General features: G+C 50.7%; 1 protein-coding gene across 1 annotated transcript in view; it reads right to left on the reverse strand.

Annotated features, from left to right (window-relative positions):
- Ulk4 (unc-51 like kinase 4) overlaps positions 1-24,866 on the reverse strand; it is a 267,099-nt gene that overhangs the window by 221,253 nt on the left and 20,980 nt on the right. Inside the window, 8 exon segments of the mRNA XM_040739628.1 lie at positions 12,257-12,335; positions 15,205-15,251; positions 16,619-16,800; positions 17,859-17,919; positions 20,835-20,939; positions 21,813-21,906; positions 23,550-23,619; positions 23,754-23,872. Coding sequence (XP_040595562.1) covers positions 12,257-12,335; positions 15,205-15,251; positions 16,619-16,800; positions 17,859-17,919; positions 20,835-20,939; positions 21,813-21,906; positions 23,550-23,619; positions 23,754-23,872 — 757 coding nt within the window.

The following is a 24,866-nucleotide window of genomic DNA, read 5'->3' on the forward strand; positions in this document are numbered from 1 at the left end:
GGATGTGTCAGGTAAAAAGTAAAGAGTTTAAAAGGGAGGAATTCTCTATACCCCATTTGGACTAGCAAAATGATGACACTAATGGACTTTGATATGCTGGTATAAAAACCTAGAAGCAACTACTAAAACAAAATCTACACAAGAGGAGACTTTAGTGATGACACAGGAACAAAGGTCAAAATGGAATTGCATGTTCAACAAACTTTAAGAAGGTAGTAAAAAGGAAATGAAAGAATTTAAGGCAAGCAGAAAACGAAACTCAATTGTCACATATATTATCAGATATTTTAATAATTACATTAAATATAAATAACATAAATAAAGCAGTTAAAAGATAGAGACTAGAAGAGTAGAATTAAAAGAAAGTATGACCCAACTCTAAGCTGCCTACAAGAAACTCACATAGAAATTTAGTAAAACTGGTAAATGGACTGTAAAAGATGAAAAATTATGTAACAGCAGTAGTAAATGGAAAGCAATGATGGCTGAATTGATTGCAGAGACTTCAGAACAAAACAAAACCTGTTATAGACCAAGAGAGATGTTGGGCCTAAAAAGGCTCAGTGTAACCTCCTGAGCCTGGCTAGAGTTTGTCATCCTGTCTCTGGCCTGTAACCACCATGTGGGGGTAACTCGGCAAGGCCTGATGTAAGACTGCCCCCTGCCTGCTCAGTGGGATATTATTGGCCCTTACTCCTCACGTCACCTTACCCCATCCTCAGATTCCCATCCCCTACCTCAGCCCTATATAAGTTCCTGCCTGTTGGGATAAATCGAGATTCTGCTTCCACAAGTCTGCAGACTCAGTGTGTATTTTCTCCCCGGTAACTAGGAGGGGGGGAGTTCTGAGTTATCCCACACTCATCATCTGGCCCAGCCCCGGGAAGAGACGGGCTGGACCAGCCCTTCCCCAGCTCTACCTGCCGGAGAACCCTACAGAGAAACTATAGTAAAGAAGTCAATTCGGCAAAAATACACATGTACACACATATACATATATATGTGCATCAGATACACAGACATACATACACATACCACTTACATAAATATAAATATATCATGTATGTCCATATATAACACACACATATCCTATACACAGACATATATGTTCATATATATCATAAACAGAAGTATGTACACAGATATATTCATATATACATACACATGTGTACATATATGCATGCATACATCATGCACCAGACTGTATACACATAAGTGTTTATATATGTGCATATTAAATACACATGTATATAACATATACAGACATCAATACATACACATGTTCACATATATACATATACACATTACGCCATATGCACAGACATATACACATGTATGTTCACACAAATACATATACATGTATCATAAACACAGGCATGTATACACAAGTATGTTCAAATATATACATATGTGCATGTACATAGATAGCTACATGTATACATTCTATACACAGACATGTCTACACATGTTCATATATACATATATATATATAAAACAGGCACACACACACATGCACACACACCAATCTTATATGTGAATCCCCAGTTAGAGAGCTGCAAACATTGTAAAGCAAAACCCCAGAAATTTTTTAAAAATAAAGACAAGTCCACAGTCACAGTGCTGGCTTCTCACCACGGTCTCGCTTTGACACGAGACAGCACAATGCAGACTAGGGCGAGGGTCAGAGAGGCTGCGACTGTGTGTGAAACTATACAACACCGCTTCAAGAGACACGAGAGCTCACTACGGGGAGAGCTGATGTTCACGACCGGACAGAAAGGCCCCCACAAACAGCCCCACAAGAGTGGGTCCAACCAATGGGACAAACCCACAGGGAGACTCAGCGTCACAGTCAGCCGGGGACACTGGACGGCCACCGGGAAAAACACAGGTGACCCTCAACCTCACTCCAACACCATGTACAAACAGGTAACTCAAATAGACCACCGGCTTAGACATCAACCAACTTCAAACTGTCTAGAGAACAATCGTGAGGTGAAGTTTCACTGTCCGGGGCTACTAAAGGCTGATCTAACGTTGAAGGCACAGAGACGCTGTACCAAAGAGGATGGACAGATGTCAGACTCGGTACCACGGAAATCGGGGAAATGCAAATTAACCCCCAAATCAGACAAGGCTGTGTGCCTATCAGAGCAGCTGGAACAGAACCCAGAGAGGGCATCAGAGCCAACTGGGGTGGTGAGAAGACGCATGATCCACACCTGGGCAGTGGGGTGAGTCAGGGAGACGTCACATTACCCACACCCTGACAGCGGGGTATGAACCGGGCAGCCACGCTGTAAACCAGCTTGGTGTCTTTAAAAACCAAGAGTGTGTACTGCAACACACATGTACAGGCAGTCCCAGGACTGTCGTGAGTTCAAGGTCAGTCTGTGCCGTATGTAAGACTCCACGTCAGAAGCCAAAGGCTGAGGGGATGGCAGCGCTGTGGGCCCTTCGCCTGGCATGAAAGGTGGTGGGCGCAGTCCCCAGCACTGCAAAATTAATAGCAACTGAAAAGAAAAATTAAACTTGACAATTGTTTCCCCTGAACACTTACCCTGGGAAAGGGTTTGTAACGAAGCCTGTTTCTAGCTATTTTATTTGTAATTACCAAAGCCGGAAAGACCCAGATGTCTGTCACAGCGCTAATGGTCAAACATAGTGTGTGTGGCACCATCGTGCCCTGGAAATCGGGAGCCATGCAGACGAGCACAAGGACGATACGCTGCGGGGGGGGGGGGCAAAGGGTACAGCTGAGCTCTCTGCGTGGTACTCTCAGACGGGCAAAAGCAGACATGGAAGAGCCCGGCAGCTGTGGGACACAGGCGCACACAGAGCGGGGAGGACACACATGGTAGCAAGGGCTGGAGGGCCCTCGAATCACAGAGGCTGCTTTCCCGAGACGTCTCCAGGTCAGCATCCCAAGGGGCTGCCACTGGGAGGCACCCGATGTCTGTACAGTTTCTACAACTGCATGAGAATCAGCAATAACCTTGAATTAAAAGGCTAATTTTCAAAAAACCAAACATATCCCACCCTCAAATCTCAGCTTGGACTGTCTGTTTCCAAAGCTAGTTGCTGGGATTTTCAGCATTTCTCCATTTTATAATCCACTGGTGTTTGTAGAGGAAAGCGCCCCTGGAAATTGAGACCATTTTAATGCTGTGCGCCCTTAAAGCCATGACCCTGAGGGACTGTCACCAGCATTCTGTAAAGAGCCACACAGAAGGTGAGTTACTCCAGTGACCTCACATTCCACGTATAAAAAGGTAGCGTGGGTAACATTTAACATATCTCACAATATCGCCGGGCGGTAGTGGCGCATGCCTTTAATCACAGCACCCGGGAGGCAGAGGCAGGCGGATCTCTGTGAGTTCGAGGCCAGGCTGGACCGACAGCCTCCAAAACAATACAGAGAAACCCTGTCTTGTAAAAACCAAAAAAAAAATATATATATATATGTATATATATATATATCACAATATCGTGATATTGGTTTCCCATTATCTTTAAATTTTAAATAAGTGTTGACATTAAAAAGGAAGAAAGAGGGCTGGAGAGGTGACTCAGTGGTTAAGAGCACTGGCTGCTCTACCAGAGGATGGGAAGTTCAATTCCCAGCACCTACGTGACAGCTCACAAACTAAGTCCAGCTCCACGGGGATCTGGCACCCTCTTCTGGCCTCCTCAGGCACTGCATGCACATGGTACGCATGCACATACACAGGCAAACACCCATTCGTACAAAATAGTCAAGTGCTTTTTTAAAAGGAAAAAAAATGAACATATGGAACATATAAATGGGCAGTAACAAGGAGAAAAATGTGTTTTTCTTGACTGAGGTACAACTGCATTTGAAAAAGACCATTACAAAGCAGAGTGAAAAGACAAAATGGTTAGCTGTTTTTACGCCTGCCTACCCAAGCACGGTCCTCTTGAGCTCACGCCAATGGGCTCACACACATACAAGAAAGAATGCAGTGTCAGACCCCAGCAGCTGCTCAGCCCACGGCCCCTGCAGCAGCGTCCCTTCCTCTCACAGATAACACAGGCCCCTGCTCTGGTGAGCAGGAGTCACCTCAGAGTGGGCATTGGTGGCCACACATCCTGCCTCCAACCCCTTCCCTGCCTTCTGCCTGGAAACAGAGAGGCTGACTGCGGGTTTGTGTTGTCAAACCTTCCACACCCTCAGAAGGGGTAAGGAGAGACCCTCACTGTTCTCTCCTCAGTCTGTCTGTCTGTCCGCCCATGGCATTGATAGCCCTTCTTATTCCCCCCAAATCCATTTCAGTGCCTCTCTTGAACCCACATCTGAGAACTTCCAATACATGCACACAATAAAATGAATATAAAACCGCTCTGTGAACACTGGGTAGTGCCGAGCCCGGCCATGTAGATGAAGAGGTTGGCTATGACAAAGTCCCTTTGCCAACTTCTGGCAGATGGCAGGCAAAATATTCTAATTGCCCTCCTACTGGATTATTTCATGTTAATTAAACATGATAGATTCATGGCTGATCTGACGAAAGAAAGAAAGGGAAGAAAGAAAAAAAGGAAGGAAGAAAGGAGGGGAAAAATCAAGAAACATCAAAGACCAAAATGAGACAGAAAAGAGAGCCAGTGAGGAAGAGAGAAACTGGGAAGCTTGCCCAGCTCACAGGCAGCCCCAACTCAAGACAGGGAGGTGAATCTCGGTGACCTTGAAATGACTTTTGAAAGGGAACAAGAGGCAAACCCAGGACTTGTCCTTAGGACGCTGTCACACAGACCGTGCACTTCAAGATGGGACCCCGAGGCCCTGTGAGTAAGAGATGGGCCAGCCTGCGGGAGGGAGCAGTGAGGAAACCTCTTCCCCAGATGCCAGCCAAGCAGGCACCACCGGCAAATGTGTCCCACACTTAGGGCCGCTCTCCGCCCCAGGGGCCGGATAGGCTGGCCACCTCAAACAGGACTCTGGGCTCCTGAGGTCAGAGCGTTCGGAACCCAGAGCCTCCCACAGCCCAGAGTGTACACTGCAGCCAGCTGCCGGGTGACACAGTGGACTATGAGCTTTCAAATCTGCGGGTGCCTGCATCTGCCGCCTGGGGAGCGCTGGGTGGTCTGGGGGCACCCTTGACAGAATCGTTCCGAGTACCCAGGACTCTAACCTGCTTCCGGCCTGAGAGCTGGGACAGCTGGGAATGCTGGGGTGTTGCAGCCGTCCCTGTCACCCTCCGAGCCACCCTGCCGAGTGGGCCTGGAGGACATGCCTTTGTGCGGAAGGCACCGGCCTCAAGGGCTCTGAGGGACCCAGTCTTCCAGGCCAGAGACGAAGTGGTTGCCTCTGTGTTGGGTCTCTGGCCGCGCCCATCCAGAGGGACCCTGAACACCATCGACCTCCAATCTATCCCATGTAGATCACATTCTGCTAACTGGATCTGGTAAGCAGGACTCTGTATCACACAACATATGGTAAGGAGCAGACCTCAGAAGGGCCCATGTGTGTGCCACTGGCAGTGACCTCAAGTGGCCAGCAGGGAGCACCAGAGAAACTTCCTTCCAAAGAAAGGGAGGGGCTGGAGAGATGGCTCGGTGGTCACGACCCTGGCAGCTCTTACAGAGGACCCGGGTTTGGTTCCCAGCACCCACACAGCTGCCTGTAACTCCAGTCCCAAGAGATCTGACACTCTCATTGGCCTGTGCAGGCAACCACACACAGGCGGTATGCATACAAACAGGGACACACACACACACGAAAATAAATACAAAAACAAACGAACAAACAGCCAGGTGGTGTTGGTGCACACACCTTTAACCCCAGCACCCGGGAGGCAGAGGCAGGTGGATCTCTGTGAGTTCGAGGCCAGCCTGGTCTACAGAGCGAGTTCCAAAGCCACAGAGAAAGCCTGTCTTGAAAAACCAAATAAACTGGTATTAAAAGAGAAGTCCTGGCACTGGGTGCAACACCGGGTGAGCCCCTTCGGGTTCTGGGGCCCCGCCCCCTTGCTGATCGTTGGTGAGCCTGCCATTTTGAGCGAGCATGGCAGCAGCCCCGGTCACACGCCATGCTACTGGGAACGACCTCTGACGACAGAGACGCTGCTGCGTACGACCTGAGGAAAGCTCTAGTTGCCCCAGCCAGCCTGGGCCTTGTCGATCTCCCTTCCACAGCCCTTCTCCGTTTGGAAATCGGCAGCCAGCGGCGTGACTCTGCAATGAAACGGAGCACAGCCACCCACCACGCACCGGCTGTTGCTGTGACAAGAGGCAGGAAGAGGCCGCGGCCACTGTTCACTCGCAACGGCGTCAGGGTCCAGGGCACCGTTTGCAAGCAGGCCACAGGGCTGATCCATGTGCCGCCTGCAAATACTGCTTTTAAGAATTATGTGTTTACAAGACCAAGCCAAGCAGAGTCCCTCACTGCCTGTTACAGGGCTGACACTCTCACGGAATGGGCTGCCCTTGCTTGTCTGGCTGCCCCTCCCCCACAAAGGACCAGGACCGGTCACGGGGCATTTGCACAATACAGTGGCATCAGTGGAGATGAGAAGGCTGAATCTCTGCCGTCTCCCCACCCCCCAAAAATGGGGCACGGAAATCCAGTGGGGAAAGGAACCCCTGAGAACCACAACCTCGGGAGGCACACTAGACAAGAGGGGACGGCAGGACAGAGGCGTGCCCGCTCCGGTGGCTTGCAGCCGGTGGGTCAGAAGCTGAGAGAAAGCCTGCGTGGGAATGCACTTAAAAGACCAACAGTAAGAGGAAACTCCTCCATGAGAGCACTGTGTAGACCTTGGTGCTACACGTGAGTGGCCACCAGAGGGCAGACAAGGTCAGCTGGAAGGGCCGATGTGGCCGGCATCCTTCATGGGAGCCTGAGACTGTCTCCGGGGAGTCGGGAAGCAAGGCCTGTGCTCAGCCCACAGCCTCTGCTCACTCCAGCTGACTAACGGCAGCCTCTGCTGAGTGCCTAACCCACGGAGCACGGAGGCCAGCCTGAGGCTCCATGAGTCACCAGGTGGCAGGCAGTGGCGTCAGAGCCCCTGATGGCCGAGGGGACAGAACGGTCAGACACCTACTGACTGAGCCAGGTCTACCACCCCAGCAATCACCTCCGCCACACAGCCCACCCTGGGTTCCAACCCCACCACGACCCCCGTGGGCCTGAGGGAAAAGCAAATCCATCCTCACACCGCCCTCGGTGAGTCTCTGCCCGGGCAGGTGGCTCCATCCGTGTATTCCCCACGGCTGAACAGTCTCACCTCACCGTGGGTGGGAGGCCAGCCACTCTCCAGTGGACGATCCCCCTCCCCCCTTGAGTACACAGACAGCACAGACTGGATTTCCTGGGACTTGAGAGACAGCGAGGGAGGAGACGAAGTTGAGGCAGGAAGCTAGGAACGGGGTGGCGTGAATATGATCAAAGCCCACTCTGTGACATTCTCAGAGGGTTAATAAATGTATCATTGTCTGTTGTTTCATGCCTTTTGGGGCTTTCAATAACTGTGCCCTTCCCCCACCAGCTCATGAAGTATAATTAACTAATTGAACACATTTTCAACAGAAAACAAACAAAAGCTTGTTTACCAGAAAAATCCAAGGGCAAGCTCACTAAAGTCAGCCACACTGTGGCTGTAAATGATCACACCCAAGCCAGGCCCGTCCTAGGCTCCTTCAGGCCATGGCTTATCCTGCGCCTCCAAATGTCTCTTCTTGGTTTGCTGTAGGGGGATGTTTGGAAGATTTATATAGCTAAATTGTCATAACTAGAAAAACACACCTTTATAATCAAAACATTTACAATAATAAATGCTGCAGAGAAAAACTGCAGAGGAAGCAGGTCCAAGTGTGCATATGAAATGCAGGTATCCCCAGAAGCGCGGCACACACCGCTCAAGCCCCAAAGGGGCTTCTTTCAGGCAGAGCAGGCCACGTAGGGTGACAGCCAGGGACCCAAGCTCGGCCAGGGAATGCGGCTCAGCGCTTCTGTGCGCCTGCTGCTCCTGGATGCAGCGCCTCAGGGTTGACTCCCAGCACCCACCCCAAGCGGCTCACAACCACCTGGGAATCCCAGCTCCAGCAGCTCCAAAAGCCTCTTCTGGCCTCCAGGACCTCTGTGCTCACACAAAGACACACAAACATGGATAAAAATTACGGGTATCACTGTCTTTAAAATGCTCCAGCAAGAAAGAGTAAGAAGAAAGAGAAAGAGAGAGAAAGGGAGAGGGAGACAGAGGGGCACGGGACGGCCAGCGTTGACAGGGAGACAGAGGACACGGGATGGCCAGCGTTGACAGTTAGCGAGTGAACTGCTTCTGTTTACACACTTTACTTCTGTCCTGAAACTTTGCAGAGTAGGAAAATGTTTGTGAAAGGGTTAACCTGAGCCATCGGTCCTGGGGCTTACAGTCACGTGTTCAGCGTCTGAGACCAAGCACATGGACCGTCCTGCACTGCTGCCCGAGAGTGGGGGCTCCAGACTGGTCAGCGTGTTAAACAGCTGGATTCCTCTGAGGGAATTTGAGATGTGTTAAACAGCTGGATTCCTCTGAGGGAATTCGAGAAAAGAGCCGGAGAGGGAAGCTTAGACTGCGCCAGCGCCCTTCTGCAGACCCGACAAACCCGGGGGAAGCCCAGCAGGTCAGAGTGAGCTTCACAGAGACCGGACCTCAAGAGCTCTGAACCTGAGGCCACCCATGGCACCCCTGGAAATGGTGCCCAGACAGCCGACTCTGCCAGGGATCACCTCGTTCATCCTGGTAACCCTCAAGACAAACTGGCAAACTCACCACATCTTCCTCAGTGCTTGACTGCCCCCTAGTGGCTGCTGAAATTGACACAGCCAACTACTTGCAACAAAAGTAAAGTGCTTAAAAGAAATACAATTTTACAGGTAGGTACAGCAGTACAGCAAGGTGTAATGAATGGCGCACACCTTTAACCCCAGCACTCGGGAGGCAGAGGCTGGTGGGTCTCTGTGAGTTCGAGGCCAGCCTGGTCTACAGAGTAATTTCCAAGTCAGCCACACATCACACACACAAATATGGTACCAGAAAGGTGCACCTAGAGATATTTCAACATACCGTGTAAACTCCCTGTTATTCAACAAAATTTAGTTCCCTATATATGGTGATAATCTGTTTATGACATGACAGATAAAGCTTGCCTGGAGATCAGAGTGTAAAGCTAGGCAGCTAGGCACACTAGCCGGTCCAGTGAGGCTGTCGGGGAGAGACCCTGTCTGCAAAGACGGGGGAGAGTGTGACTGTGGGAGACGCCGGACATCAGCCTCTGGCCTTCACGGGCACATATGCACTTACATGTACAGGAACAAATCCACACGCTACACACAAAAATAAAGTCAAGGGTCAGGTGTAAAACAGGAAGTGAGAAACAAGAATGGTGTTTCCCAACGCCCCCGCATCTCAACCTAATAAAGCAAGAGCGAGCAGCCGGCAAGGGAAACCGCAGGGGGAGGTGACCTGGGACAGCCAGGCCAGAGTGAGACCCAGGAACTAGCGGCCAGTGCTCTCCATGAGCCGCGACAAGAGTCAGCTCCGGGCGGGTCAGTCACAGGAGTGGAGGCAGGAGAGAGGCCAGCCCATCGCCTCTGACTAAGGGTGCCCTCCCTCCGCACAGACTCCAGGGAATTCCTTCAGTGGGGGCCATCTGTCGGCCAGTGACACAGGGAGCCCCTAGTGTGCAGTGACATATTATTTGATTTATTAAAGCTGGCCTGAGGGTTAAGAAAGCAAAGTCATCCACAAGACTTACCAGCAGCCACAGACTAGGAGGTGGTGGCACACACCTTTAATCCTAGGACTCAGGTTTAAGACGTAGACGGATCTCTCTGTGAGTCCAAGGCGACTCAGGTCTACACAAGAGTGAATCAGTCTAAAAGAGAATTATAGCTCAAGTCTTTAATCCCAGCACTGGAGGGACATAAAACACTGAAGCAGGGTCTTCAGTATTCAATACCAGGCATTGGTTCTCCAGCCACACTGAGGAGAGGCAGCAGTTTGACACTTGGTGAAGAGCTCATGCATGTATTAGCCCTTTCAGCCTGAGCTTGAGGTGAGAGCTAGTGGCCGGCTGCTTCGATTTTCTGATCTTCAGCTTGAAGCTTGAACCCCAATATCAGTCTCTGGGTCATTTATTAATTTGTGTTACACCCTAGCATGAGACTCCATGGGAACAGAGGAAGTTTCTCAGCTCAGGGCTGATCTCTGGCCTTGCTTCCCCTAGTCAAGCCGCGGGCAGCCCTCGTCTTCAAATTCCTTCTGTGGTCTACCTGCAGACACCTCAGGGGGACCTGGTTGTGGCATCTGCCACCTCACTGACAGCCTGAGTTGATCGGGCTGACCTGGCTGGAGAGGTGGGTGTCCCCTTCCTCCCTGTGGCTCTGTGTGTGTCCCCTGAAGCCATGTGTTCCATCGAGGAGGAGGGCCACTCCCGACAGGAGAAGGCTGGGATCCCGGTAAGAATGAACTGCTGAGCTCCCTGAAGAACCGAAAACACAAGATCCGCAGGGTAGCTGGCCCTGGGGGAAGGGCAGCCACAGCCCGGGGTCATTTCTCAGTACCCAGGCGGGTCATTTCATGGCGTGTCCCCCTCACATCCGTGACGAGGTCAACCAGCAGCTACACTCCAGCCCAGAGCTGCAGGTCGCTGTTGTCAGTGCAGCTGGGGCCCGTGGGGTGCCACGCTCCGTCCGTGCTGTCAGGTGTGGGGTTGGACAGGTAACCACGGACACACGTCCCCCACATGCCATGCGGGACTCTGAGCCACTGAGGCACGGACGACAGACAGACACTGCACAGCAGGGAAAGATGTCTTGGCTCTGGGGGACACCGCGGGTTTTCTGGAATGGCTGTGCCCATTTACATTCCCACCAGCAGCCTGGGAAAGTCGCTGCTCCTCAGCGCTTGCCCGCGTTGATGACTGTGTGGGGCAGGGCTGACAGCAGACTCCAGTTTCCTCGGCCTTCCAAACAGGACTGAAGACTAGTGTCTCTCCAGGAAAGCTCCAGGCCTTCAGCACCAGATGAGGACTGCTGAGGCCTCCAGCCTTGGGCATAACAAGCTGCCAGGCTCTTAGGGTCTCCAGAGTGCAGCCACCCACTCTGAGGAGGCCAGCCCGTTACACAGTGTGCACACCCACTCTGAGGAGACCCATTTCACCAGTGCTAACATAACGCAGCTCATCAATGTCCCTATACTGACTGAGCCTTCACCATCATTTTAGCAGACGAATTACACCAGGCGGAAGCCACGACCAGAAATTCATAGTTCATGAATCCCCTTGGAACCTTCTCTCTCGTTCAGAATCAAATCCTGAGCCCCAGGAAGACCCCACAACAAGTCTCCACAGTGTGCCCTGGACACCTCACTGGCTTGGCCTCCCACCACTCCCACAGCCAGCTTCAGGTATGCTCACATCTCGGTGGCCGCTCACCCTGTGGGGAACGTCCACTCCTTCACATCCCTCAGCCTGTCACCAGGTAATCCACGCCTGCAGGAAGTCGTCTTGCCTATGCCATCCTCTTACAGCTCCAACACCACAGCCCGGCTCCAGCCTCCAAATGTTCCACCAACCCCATTAGCAGGTGACACAGAAGAGAGCCATCGGCTCACCTAGAGCTGGCGCGGTGACACAGTGGTGGCACTCTCCGTGCAGGCCTGGAGTCCATGTGTGACTACACAGAAACCCCTCCTTTTCCCTTTTGCAGTTGTTTGAGGCAGGGTCTCGCTGCAGCCTGGCTGAGCTGGAACTCCTATGTAGACCAGGTCTGCCTCTACTAGGATTAAAGGCGTGCACCACCACACCTGCCAAAACCCGTTCTAACACCAGCCCTTGCCTAGCAAGCATGGGCCTTAGACGAGATCTCCAGCACTAAAAAAGGTGGGGTGGCAACCAGAAATGTCCTGGGTACACCAAGAACTTCAAACGCTGGGCTCACCTGACGGACAGCTGTCCCGGGACAAGGGGGAGAATGTTAAATTCAGGGCAAGAACCCGGAAGAAAATGACTTTGATGTGAGCTATGATTTAAACCAGCCGGGCGCCTCTGCTGCTTCCAACCAGAGGTCAAATTCTGCGAGCACCTGAACTGAGTTAGAGCCCAGGGCTGGGAGGGCCCCAAGGTCTGTGTCTTACAACAACCGCAATTCCTCGAATTAAAATTAAATGGAGGCCAATGACAGTGTGCGCTCTAAACTACCAAATCAAAGACGATCCTTCCCGCCATACACAACGTGTCAGTAATGAGACATCACCTCGATAACGGGAACGTTTTCCTGAAGTTCTGTCGTGTGCAAGGCCAGCAAGCCAATCACTCGAGCAACCTTGGACCGTCTGGAGAGAGAGAGGGAAGTGCAGTCAGGCACCAGACAATCACCACGCTGGCCACCACGCATGATGCCCTGCGTTAGCCGTGAGACGGTGAGGTGGGGCTGGCAAGAGGGCTCCGCGCTAAAGGAGCGTGCCACCAAGCCTGGTGACCTGAGCTCAGTGCTGGTGCCCACACGGCAAAGAGAGAACCAACTCCTGAAGGCTGTCCTCTGGTCTCCATGCGTGCACTGGAGCATGCCCACGCCTACTCACAGTACAAACACTTTGGCAGGTCAGGCCCATGGTCCAGGGAACCCCCTTATCACATGCGTAGGGAGTGTGAATCGCAGTGTCCAAGTTTAGACGTTTGTGGCTGACAAACGTACACAAGTCTATGAATGTTTTCCTAATTTGCTTAATTTCCTCCTTTATTTTTATTTTGTATGTGTTTGTGTTTTTGCCATGCGCATGCAGTGCCCGTGGGGGCCAGGAGGGGGCGTGTGATCCCAGGAACTGCAGCTGCAGATGACCCTGCCCTCTGTGACAACTGCTGCAGCACCCTCCGGCCTCTCTTCTAAGTTAATAAACTGCTTTTAACGAGGTGACCTGTGGTGTCACACAGAAGAAGACACTGATAGAGTACTAAGCAGTGCTCCACAGCGGTTTGAAAGAAGCAATGTAGGAAAGTCATGTTGATTAAAAAAAATTTCACTGGGGGAAGAAAAGGCACAGAAGGGGGAGGGGGACTTGTTGGGGGAGGGGCTTAGTGGGAAGCAGGGGTGTGAGAAAGGACAACGGGGAGATCGCGATCCAAGGGCATTGCATGCGTGTGAAACTGCGGAAGAAAAACAGGGTTTTAAAACCTTTTTCTCATTGAAAACGAACATGGCGAGGAGTTAAGATCCACGCTCTCGCTGCTCCTTGATTTCTTAGAAAAAGCTTCACAGGCCTCTCTTGAGGGAACAATTTAGGCTCAGAAGTGTGGCCTGGGCAGCGTGTGCCCTCCCCCCACAGCAGAGCCGGCCCCGACAGGCTTCAGCTCTTGCTGGTTCCTTGAGATGGGGGGGTCTTACTATGCGACTCCCAGGATGGCCTTGAACTCCTGGTTCTCCTGCCCCAGCTTCCTGGGGAGAGAGGGCAGTGCTGCCATGCCTGGCCACTTCTGTGTCTTGTGCACCAAATACCAGAAACTTTAAACCACAGGCAAGGAAGTGCCATAGATGAAAACACACAAGAAATCCCCCCTTCTTGATGAGGGTTGACGAGACACAGACCCCTCAGCAGTCTACGGGCATGAAATAAAGATTCGTCGTTGGAAGACTGGGAGTAGAGCAGAGACCCTATGTGACCCAGAGAGATGAGCGGACACGGCTGACAGGAGGTGAGAAGGAACCCCTCCTGAGAGCCACTGGGGAGAGCAGCCTTCCCGGAAAACAGGAGACACCTCCACAGCAAGAGATCTGTCCTGGGGAGGACACAGGGCAGATGTGGGGAGCCATGTCTGCCGTATCTGAGGACCCGAGTTCAAATCACCAACACGCATGTAAAAAGCCAGATGCAGTGATGGGCACACCTGTACCCCGGCGCTGTCGGGGCAGAGGCGGGAGGATGGGAGACGGTCTCAAGTGGTCAATAGTATTAACAACACGTGTTGTGGGGAGAACAGACACAAAATTACAACACGCCTCACTAGGTTTGTGTTCCTAGATGCAGGACAAACTTAGAAAACTCGGGGGGTGGGGGGATGGAAAAACTACAAGCAGCATTTGAAAGAAAACAAGAAGGCCCAGTCCAGAGCCACCCACAGTCCACTGACTGCTTCACCCAATCAAAACTTCCGTGGCTGGGCAGAGTGGCACACCACCTCCAGCCAGCACTCAGGAAGGCATAAAGCTAGGAGTTCGAGGCCAGCCTGGGCTATACCTCAAAAAAAAAAAAAAAAAAAACCACCACTTTTTTTTAAATGAAGTTCAACTTAGATAGTAAAAAAGGTTTTTAAACAGCGCCTGAAAAACAATAGAAGCACCTTTAGGTCAGCAGGGGGCGCTCCAGACCAGGAAAAAAAAACACCCACCAAACAGCAGCAGTTTCCACATTTGCAAAATGCTCAGCTGTTACCTAGAGGCTGAGATGCAAGAAAAAAATTCCCTCCAAAGCCTTTTGCAACTCCCATGGTTTCCGGAGTATTTTACCAGCCAAATTGTCATCACACCCCTGCCAGCCACAGAGTCTCCACGATGACAGTGACCAGATAATCACAACACTCCCCAGCGTGGACCAGACTCAGACCCAGCAGCTCCGACTCCTCAGGGTCTACTGAGGAGATGGCACAACCACCACCGTGAGTGAGATTTGCCCAGGGGCAGATCTGGGGTCCCAATCCCCATCCCCCACCCCCAATCCCCATCACCCCCATTCCCCACCCCACCCCCCACCCCACCCCCCACCCCACCCCACCCCCCGCAGTAACTCAGGAAGTGAAGACTCAGCAAACAGTCCCATCATGTGATCAAGTCCACCAGCAAGGACAGCCAGAGCCTGCAGCACCCAAGGAGTGAGCACACTGGAGGACAGTCCCTATCGGTTGCCATGGCATCATGGGGAAGCTCCTGCCCCGGGAAAGAAAGGCAGAGATGACAGAGACACACAACCCGAAAGGCGGGGACATTCTCATGACGGTCACTCAGAAGAGGGACGGCCTCTAAGGCAGGGTGCGCAACTCCAGCTTGGGAAAACAAGACAACGGCTACTTTCACAACTGCTCACGCTCGTCTCGAGTGACTCGTGGTCGCCGCAGTTTCACTGAGGATGACCGAGGACTGCGCTCACGCTGACGTGTCCGGCAACAACTATAAACCCCAAGCACGTGTTTTAAAGTGTGAATGCTACTTACATGTCCCAGTTGGGAGCTATTCGCAGGTGCTGGATTAGCAACTGGAACTGGAGTTTAAAAAAGAAAAACATCACAATGTAAGTTTTATTCAGGAGGGCATCCAAAACAATGTCGAAATTAACAGGGAAATTTACACAGCTGAGAAGACAGCTGTCCCAGGGAGGTAATCACAGATGACAGACATTCAAACACAGCTAGGAGCCAGCAAGATGAACATAAACAAAAATTAAGAACAGGGTAGCTCGGCAATTAGGAGCATGCACTCTGCAGAGAACCCAGGTTCAGTTCCCAGCACCCACACTGCGGCTCACAACACCTGTAACTCCAGCTCTGGGGATCTCACACCTTCTTCTGGCCTCCAAGAGTACCTGGTGTGTAAACGCGCGTATATGCGCGCACACACACTCACACACAGGAATAAAAAGTAAAAGAACAAGATTGTGATTTGTCCTAACACTTAATATTCCCTAATATTTGGCTCCCCATCCCCAACGGACACCTACAAGCAACTGTCATACTGACTTAGGAGCAAAACAAACTGAAACTCCTTCAGGTTGACTTTGGGGACCAATAGAGAGCATCACCGTTGTCGTTCCTTCCAGAGGGTGGCATGAGGAACCCTGCAATCCCCAGGGGTTACCAACGAGGCCCACCAAGGAGTCAGCTCCCAGGAGAACAGAAAGCAAAGGCCCTTGGGCTTAATGTCCTTTTACACATCAGAAACCCACTGACTATCCAGGTGATAGACAGGAGCCCAGGCCACCAGGGCTCGCAGCAGTATGGCGTCCACCTCCTGGTTACAGACAGGTACAGCAGCTCCCAATCAACACATAGCAAAAATGGAGAGCTGAGCATTGCAAAGGCCACAGCTGGAAATCGCCATCTACACAGCTGCTTCAACGAAGGAGTTGAGGGTAATCCTCATGAACCTGCGATATCAATATATCACCTTCTTTCTTTGTAATCAGATCAAATTATAAGTGTAACCATCTGGACCTGCTAACGTGGGCCTATCATCCCAGCTACCGGGGAGGCTGAGGCAGCAGGGCCTAAGCTCGGGACCCAGCTAGGCCACAGAATGAATTTAGGGCAAACACGGGAAACTTGAACAGTAGCTCAAAAGAAAAGCTAGGAGCAGATGGGGTTCCATGGTAGAGCACTCGCTTTGCCTGTGGAAGGCCCCGGGGGTTCACTCCCAGTCCCACCACATAAACAGTCTGTGGTTTATTGCATTTACTGTCTGTTTCAGTGCCAAGGGCAGAACTCTGTGCTGTGGTCAGGCTAAGGAACCACTGTACTGCTGGGCTGAACGCCGGGCGGGCCCCATCTCCTGGACTAGAGTCCTTGGAACACAGAGGCCAACGGTGGGAGGCGGGGCCCTGGGAGGTGGGCGGGGTCACCCTGCAGCACCTACCAGTGGGGAATGCAGCAGCCTGGTGGCCACCTCCTTGCGAGCGGCCACCACACACAGGTAGCACAGGAGGTTCAGCTTGGCGCGAGACACGCCCGCGCTCTTCTCGCTGGAGTCCATCTGGGAGCACACCTGCTCCAGGAAGTCATTCCAGTCCTGCTCCTTCAGGACCTGCAGCTTGTCCACTGCAGAAGGAAGCAAGCAGAGGTGGAGCATGCATGATGTGGAAGGGCCAAGCAGACATCGTGTGAGAAGCAGAGCTGGGACTTCAGAGCTGGGATGGGGTGAAACACTGCAGGACAGTGTCAGGGGAAAAGGTGCCAAACCCCACCCATTCTGAGGAGACGAGCCACTTGACCGTCCTTTTCCACCCAGAGAGACTTCTTAGCTGTGCCCGTGAACTGGCACACTAGCAACGGCAATGATAATAACAACAGCATCTTTAGATGTCAGAGAGCCAGGGAGATGGCTGCCCTTGGCAAGCACGAGGGCCAGAGTCCACATAAAAAAGCTGCACTTGTAATCCTGGTACTCGGGCGGTGAAGACAGGAGGTTCCTGGGGCTCACTAGACCAATGAGGGACCTTGTCTCAAAAGACGCGGGCAGCATATGTCTAAGGATCACATATCCTCAGACATACACACCCACACTTGCATATGTGCAACCACACACACACACACATGTCCACACACATCTACACACATGTCCACACACATCTACACACATTTTAGAAGTCTTACTGCAACAAAGCCTGGACTCTAGCCTCTAGCTTTCCACACAAACCAAGGTGAACACGGGAACAGCATCCAAATGCACAGACAGATTCATTTATAAAAATTACAAACGCAGGGCTGGAGAGGTGGCTCAGCGGTTAGGAGCACTGACTGCTCTTCCAGAGGTCCTGGGTTCCGTCTGTGTGGTGGCCTCTTCTCACATACAGGCTCTTAGTTTGTACCCGTATGCGAGCTTGGCCTGTACAAACTTTTATGTTGGTTTCTTTACATCTGCATCTATTCCAGCACCCCAGGAGCCTCCCCACCCGTAAGAGGGCACTGGCCCAGAGGACAGTCAGCAGCTGGCAAAGATAAATTTGCAGTTGACTTCTGTGCAGGATGCAACCCGAAATTGCTGACAAGAAAACAGGTAACGAGTTATTCTTCACACAAACATTCCACTGGCAAGTAAATAAAGTTCGTATTTACATGTGCTTACAAAGCATGCATGATGAGCTGGGTGATCTTACCAGAATATGCCGGCAGGTGCAAGATTTTTGGATCAAACTTGATTGCAGAGTGTTTGATTATCTACGGCAGGAAAAAAAAAACACTGTTGAGAAACCTTCTCAACTCAACAGCTGTCTCTGTATCCACAGATCAACAAGGCTACAAAAAAAAAAAAAAAAAAAACCTTATGAAACTTAACTGTCATCCAAAGGATCCAGGCCAGGTGTGGGGCAAACCCTGTGGCCCCAGCCCCACTGGCAGGAGGGCAAATGAGACCTGTCTCAGAGCACCAGCAAGGAAAAAGAATTCAACAGTGCCATGTGAGATTAAAAGACATAAATATAGATTGCTTCTTCCAATTTCAACCAGCATCTTCAGTAAGACAGAAGCTTGTAGAGAGCTCTGCCTGTAGGCTTCCGAGCTCAACTGGCTAATCTGCCCCTCAGTGGAAATCAAGGCATCGGGCTGGAGAGACGGCTCAGCAGTGAAGAGCAGTGCCTGACCTTCCAGAGGTCATGGGTTCAATTCCCAGCAACCACACAGTGGCTCACAACCATCTCTAACGGTACCTGTCGCCCTCTTCTGGCGTAAAGGTGTACATGCAGACAGCACTCGTGCATAAAATAAACAGATACTAAAGGAAATCAAGGCACCTGAAAAGTATCTGCTGCACTAAGGAAGTGCAAGGTCATAAAACACATGACCTCACTATCAGAGAGCTGAAGCCCTAAACGGGAAAACAGGGCAAATCACCTGTTAAACAATAAAATCCTTAATATCTAACAGTTCAAAGCAGGACAAAACTATAGACAGATACTTCATAGAGAGAAATTTCTCTCTCTCTTTTTTTTTTTTTTTTTTTTTTTTTGGTTTTTCGAGACAGGGTTTCCTTGTGTAGCCCTGGCTGTCCTGGAACTCGCTCTATAGACCAGGCTGGTCTCGAACTCACAGAGATCTGCCTGCCTCTGCCTCCCAAGTGCTGAGATTAAAGGTGTGCACCACCAACACCCAGTGAGAAATTTCTTTAAAACAAGAAAGAAGCAAGTGGGTAGGCTGATGTGTTGCGGACGGGGTCAGAAGGAGGGGTGGAAACCAGACGGAGGGACGAAAGGATTATCAGGACTCAGCTCTTATTGAGAAGGGAAGAGCCAGTCCAGAAGACACTAGCACATGAATGGTTTCTCACACACTTCCTTTGAGAAATGGGGTGGTGAAGAAACCAGCGGCTGACTATGGATGAGTGGGCCCTACGCCTTGAGAGGTGATCAAGTCCAGCTTCTGCAGAACTCTGCATTGCTGTCTTAAACCCTCACAGACAGACAGCATTCTTGACAAAAATGATAAAATGACAGTCTTTCTCTAATCTGATGCTGTAATTCATGTTATTACAACCACAAGAAATCCTCAGATAAAGTTTAGCTAAAAACACTCCACAAAACACCTGACCATCAGTCAGCAAAGTGCTATGATCATGACAACCTGGGTGTCACCAGCCGGGACAGAGAGGAACAGACGGGTTGGAGGCAGCACCAGTGAGGCTCAGGCCTGAGCAGACAATGGACAGCAGAGGCACAGTGTGTGGAGTTTCTGGAAGCACTGGGACCATTAACTTGGGCCTGCCAACCCGAGGGCCTCAGATGACTCAGGGAGGCAGGGTAATGACAACCAAGGCCTCCTCGAACCCTGAACCTTCTCCCTGAGTCTAAAATTCATTTTTAAAATATAGTTTTAAATGTTTTACATTGCCGGACGGCGGTGCTGCACGCCTTTAATCCTAGCACTCCGGAGGCAGAGGCAGACGGATCTCTGTGAGTTCGAGGCCAGCCTGCTCTACAAGAGCGAGTTCCAGGACAGCCTCTAAAGCCACAGAGAAACCTTGTCTCAAAAAAACCAAAAGAAAAAAATGTTTTACATTAAAATAGTTTAATGCCAGGCAATGGTGGTGCAAACCTTTAATCCCAGTACTTAGGAGGCAGAGGCATACAGATCTCTGAGTTCTCGGCCAACCTGATCTACAGAGTGAGTTCCAGGACAGCCAGTCTCAAAAGAAAAGAAAAAAAGTAATGTAAAAAACAAATTTCTACTTGCTGACATTTCCCAGAAACCTTAAGTAAGGAAATAAAGAGACAGCAGTGTAATCCCAGGCTGCTCTAGAAAGCCCACTGGGAGAACACGCCATTACCCAGCAGGCCTAGCAGATCCAGTCTCTCTGTCAGAGTCTGACTCATGGAAAGACTCCATTCTGGGAGATGGTCATATAAGGAAAACACTGGTTGTCTAGGAGATAAACACGTTTCCACATGAGAGCAGGGGAAATCACCACAAATTAATGTGAAAGACACTTTCAAACAATGAAGCCGGAAGAATAAAACAGAGCGGGAGGTAGAGGCTGAGTGTGAGGAGCTGAAGTCAAAGCAGACAGACAGACAGACAGACAGACAGACAGACAGACAGGCAATGCTGTGCAGTGAGTCCTTGTGACCCCCAGCAACACACTGTTGTTAGAGGCAGAGAGCACACCTGGAGCTGACCCCAGGCCATGCTGTGTCCCAGGCCATGCTGTGTCCCGGGCCATGCTGTGCGCCGGGCCATGCTGTGTCCCCCTCCTGACTGGACGCCACACAAGAGACTGGGTCTGTGTGGCCTGCCCACTCTCCCCGAGCCAGGGAGCTCTGCTCGGCCACACCCTAGTGACCTGAGCGTCGTGTGGGAGTCACTTCGTAAGCACAACTGGAGAAAAGCGGGACTGAGAGCTGAGGTCTGGGGTCTGGAGGGCGGCGGCGGCCCTCCTCGGCGGCGTGTGACAAGTGTGACAAGTGGGGCAGGGTGGAAAGTCCCCGCTGCAGCAGGGTACGAGCCAGGGAGAGCAGAGAACTACAGAACGTGGGTACGTGGCACACGGGACCAGCAGACAAGGAGACGAGACACAGTGAGGCAGAGAAGGTTCTGACCTCCCCTCCCCCACCCTGCCCACCCGTTCTCTCATCTCTGTGCACCTTGGGGTTGTCGATAATCGGGGTGATCACAAGATCCGAGTCTGTGTAGATCAGCTCTCTCATCTGGGATTCCAGGGCCCCCTGGCTCAGATGCCCACATGTCATCTGGAACAAGAGCAAATGTCACACTTTGATTTCTAATGGAAAATGACAGGACGCCTGTGTCAGTGACTTCCAGTGCCATGGAGACACCATCAGCCTGGATGACCAGCACACAAATCCCAGACCGTGTGCGCTGTTCCCATTTCACCATGAAAAGTCTCAGAAAGCAACTGGCCAGTCACACCACAGCTCCACCACCAACTGCTGAGTCACACCACAGCTCTCACCACCAACTGCTGAGTCACACCACAGCTCTCACCACCAACTGCTGAGTCACACCACAGCTCTCACCACTGCCCCATCCTTCATCCACAAAACACACAACTACTTCTGTCTTACTGAATATTCATGAAATTAAAGTCTAGTATTTTAAATGTTCTGGCTGAAGTGCTAATACCATTATGTATATACTTTGCGTTGTGTCTATAGGACATGCACAGGCACTCACTATGTGTATACACACACACAAACAATAATTAAACAATTAATGGCTATATGCTCTATAGACATGTACATGAAGTGTCCAGAGCAGGAAGACTTGGAAAGACCCCGGAGCAGGGGCAGGGGCAGGGGCAGGAGCAGGGAGTCGTGGAGGAGCTGAGGCTGACAGCAAACTGTTACAGGGCTTCTCCAGAGAGCAATGAAAAAGGTTCTCAGACTTACTGTGATAACACTCACACAGCCTATGAACCCAGGAGAAGCCTACCGAACGTCCACTTTAAATGGTGAACTCAGCATAACCACTGCAGAAAAACAACCTCAAAGCTACTACCGGGGACTTGGTCATAGTCAATGTCATCATCACAGCAGGGTTCACACCTCAACTTCAATTTTTATGAGCTTCTGTAATGTGTCATAAATCCCACGGCTGCTCACCTTGGATAAAGGAGAGGTCTGTGGCGAGCTGGTGTCCTCACCCTCTCCGGGACTTAATCCCACCACGGCACTAGTCCTTGGAGTGGGCCGTGAACTGGAAAACACGACAGCTTTCCATCAAAGGCTGCAGAAGCGAGACCCTCCACTCCCTCTCCTAGCGGGGAGAAAGGCATGAAGGTGGCAGGGTTCCACACCTCTTAGAAAGCCTGACGCCTAATGTGTGTTTAATGACTCTATAATTTTCGTAGCTGCTTCTTTTAAAGAGTGTCATTAACTGTGGGTACACGTGCCACTCACTCGTGCGTGCGGAGGTCGGAGGACCATTCTGCCCTCTGGTCTCTCCTCCCTGACCCAGGTCTCCAGCTGTGCGGCACACACCTTCCCCTGCTGAGCCCCTCGTGAGCCCTATAAGTGCTCTGCTCTGCTGGCGACTTTCTGGGTAGCCAGCTACTCATTTCTAGACTGCATGCTACATATGGTCTTTTCTTTTTGTAATATCTGCTGCATGCCTAATGTTTCGCAAGCATCTGCTAATCAGACTTAATGGCTTGCACGAGGGCACTTTCCTGCATGTGCACACACATCTGTCATTCCCTTGTCGGCCTCCACTCTCCCCTTCGCGTTTTTGAAAATGTGTCTGCCTCCTCAGCGTCCGCTTACATAGGATAACCTCCTGACAGTCCCCGGGGATCTCGTCTCTTCCACCTCCTCCATGCTCAGTCACTAAGTGAGTTTTTAACATAAAATACCAGAGGTTGTAAACACCTGGTTCTAAGAGAGTCAACTTAAAGTGCCTAAAATATATACAAATACGTGTATCATACTTCACACTCAAATAAGCACAGAACAGATCAGTAAGTCAAATGAAGTTAACTCCTCCTGTATAAGGCTGTCTTCTCCTTTTTTGACACTGAGGACTGAACCTCAGACTGTGTGTATTCTGAGCAAGTGCTCTACCAGAAAGACAGAGACCTGCACACCCAGGAAATCTTAAATCTATTGAAGTCATTGGCCCCTGATCACTTACAGAAAAGCTAGGTTGTTGCAGTTGTTGTTGTTTTAATTCTTTCAATGGGTACAAATATTGCTTGTGTCTCACATAAAATACATCTCAGGAAAAACACAATGCACAGGCTACGGTGCCACTCACTAGGAGAGCTTCTGCTTAGCATGTGTGACACCCAGCATGGGTGGAAGAAAGGCAATGGGGAGAGGACGGGAGGGAAAGGGGGGAAGGAGGGGGCTCAGACAAAGAAGGGGAAATACGGCCTCCCCTTTCTATAAAACCCAAATAAGGAAGCCGGACGTTTGAAACTTTAAATTCATTTTTTATCAGAAGACAAAGTTCCAAGAGAAAATATTTTAATATTTACAAGTACAAAAAAAAGGCATTTTTAAAAAATTATATGTATATGTGTGTCTATGCACTTGGGTGCAGTGCCCAAGGAGGCCAGAAGAGGGCATCTGATCCCCTGGAGCTGGAGTCATAGATGGTTGTGAACTGCCCAGTGTGAGTCCTGGAAACTGAACTTGGATCCAATAGGAGAGCATCAAGCACTCTTAACTACTGATCCATCTCTCTAGACCCAAAATAAGCAATTTTTAAAACACATGCAAACCCTGGATTCCACTGGGCAGCAGTTCACAGTGGGCTGAAGGTGGCATGCAGTACAAACAGTCTCCCCCAGAACAGGGCTTGTCTTCAGGCCTCGCTCCTCACAGCAGGGTTTTACATACCTGAGGAGAAATATGGATTCATTCAGCTGGCCCCCTGTGGTACTCTTGGGCCTCAGCTCAGTCGGGGTGTCTGTGGTAGAAGAGCCATGTGTTATCCAGAAGGGCTGGAAATCACCATGAACAGAGCGTAACACACAGAGACATGAAAAGGGGTTGGGGTTCCGCATGGGCCACAGCCCAGGAGCTGCCCAATCCAAGCCTTACCTAGCCGGAAAGACTGGCTGAGTCGGTGAGCTCCCTTCTGCCCTTTCCCTTGTCCATTCTGAGGGCTCTGCAAAAGCTCCCTGGAATCATGCAGTCCAGAACATTCCATAACATTTCTGCTGCTTGACAGAAGAAATCAGGACAAATTCAGTTCAGACTGCCTGTGGTTTTGCAACCAGCACGGAAGGCGTCAGAGCATAATTGCACTGTGTGTCTTATCCTACACTGTCACAGAACGGGGCAAGGACAGCGTTCTACCGGGCAGCTACAGCGAGCCCTTTCTAGGCGTGAGGCATCTAGACCTAGAGGTCTAAAAACCCCTTCTCTGACAGACAGACACCGGAGCCTGGAGACCCTTCCTGCTCCTTGGCCTGGGGTCAAAGTCAACAAGCCATGGAAACTAGCTGTAAGAGAAGCTGGTTTGCTGCGGGATGCTCCTTCTGTACACGGTGAATATGCATTGCTCTCATTGGTTAATAAAGAAGCTGATTGGCCGACAGCTGAACAAGATGAGGTTAGGTGGGAGAGCCGAACTGAGGATGCTGGGAGGAAGAAGGGAAGAGTCAGAGGAGCCAGCAGCAGCCACAGGGAGAGGCAAGATGGGCGTGCCCTACTGAGAAGAGTACCAAGTCACGTGGCAAAGCATAGGTAAGGAATATGGGTTGACCTAAAATGTAAGAGCTAGTTAGTAATAAGCCTGAGCTATTGGCTGGGCATTTATAATTAATATGTAGTGATATATTATTTATGACTTATTAAAGCTTGCCTGAGGATTCAGAAGGCAAAGTCAGCCGCAAATCATAGAAACCAGGCAGCCAGAGTTAGGAAGTGGTGGTACACACCTTTAACCTTAGAATTCAGGATTAAGAGGTAGACAGATCTCTCTGAGTTCAAGGCCACCCAGGGATACATGAGATTGTAGGGACAGGATCAGCCCATTCAGCATGAGGTAGAGGTAAGAAGCTAGTGGCCAGCTGCTTTGCTTTTCTGAGCCAGCCTGAAGTTTGAACACCAATATCAGTCTCTGGATTTTTTATTTATTCATGTTACATTAATCTGAGCCTCAGTGTTTTTATTTGGGAGCTGCTGGTGGGACAGAAACTTCTTCCTACA

The sequence above is a fragment of the Mesocricetus auratus genome, unplaced genomic scaffold, assembly GCF_017639785.1.
Source record: "Mesocricetus auratus isolate SY011 unplaced genomic scaffold, BCM_Maur_2.0 Super-Scaffold_100691, whole genome shotgun sequence".
Taxonomy (NCBI): Eukaryota; Metazoa; Chordata; class Mammalia; order Rodentia; family Cricetidae; genus Mesocricetus; species Mesocricetus auratus.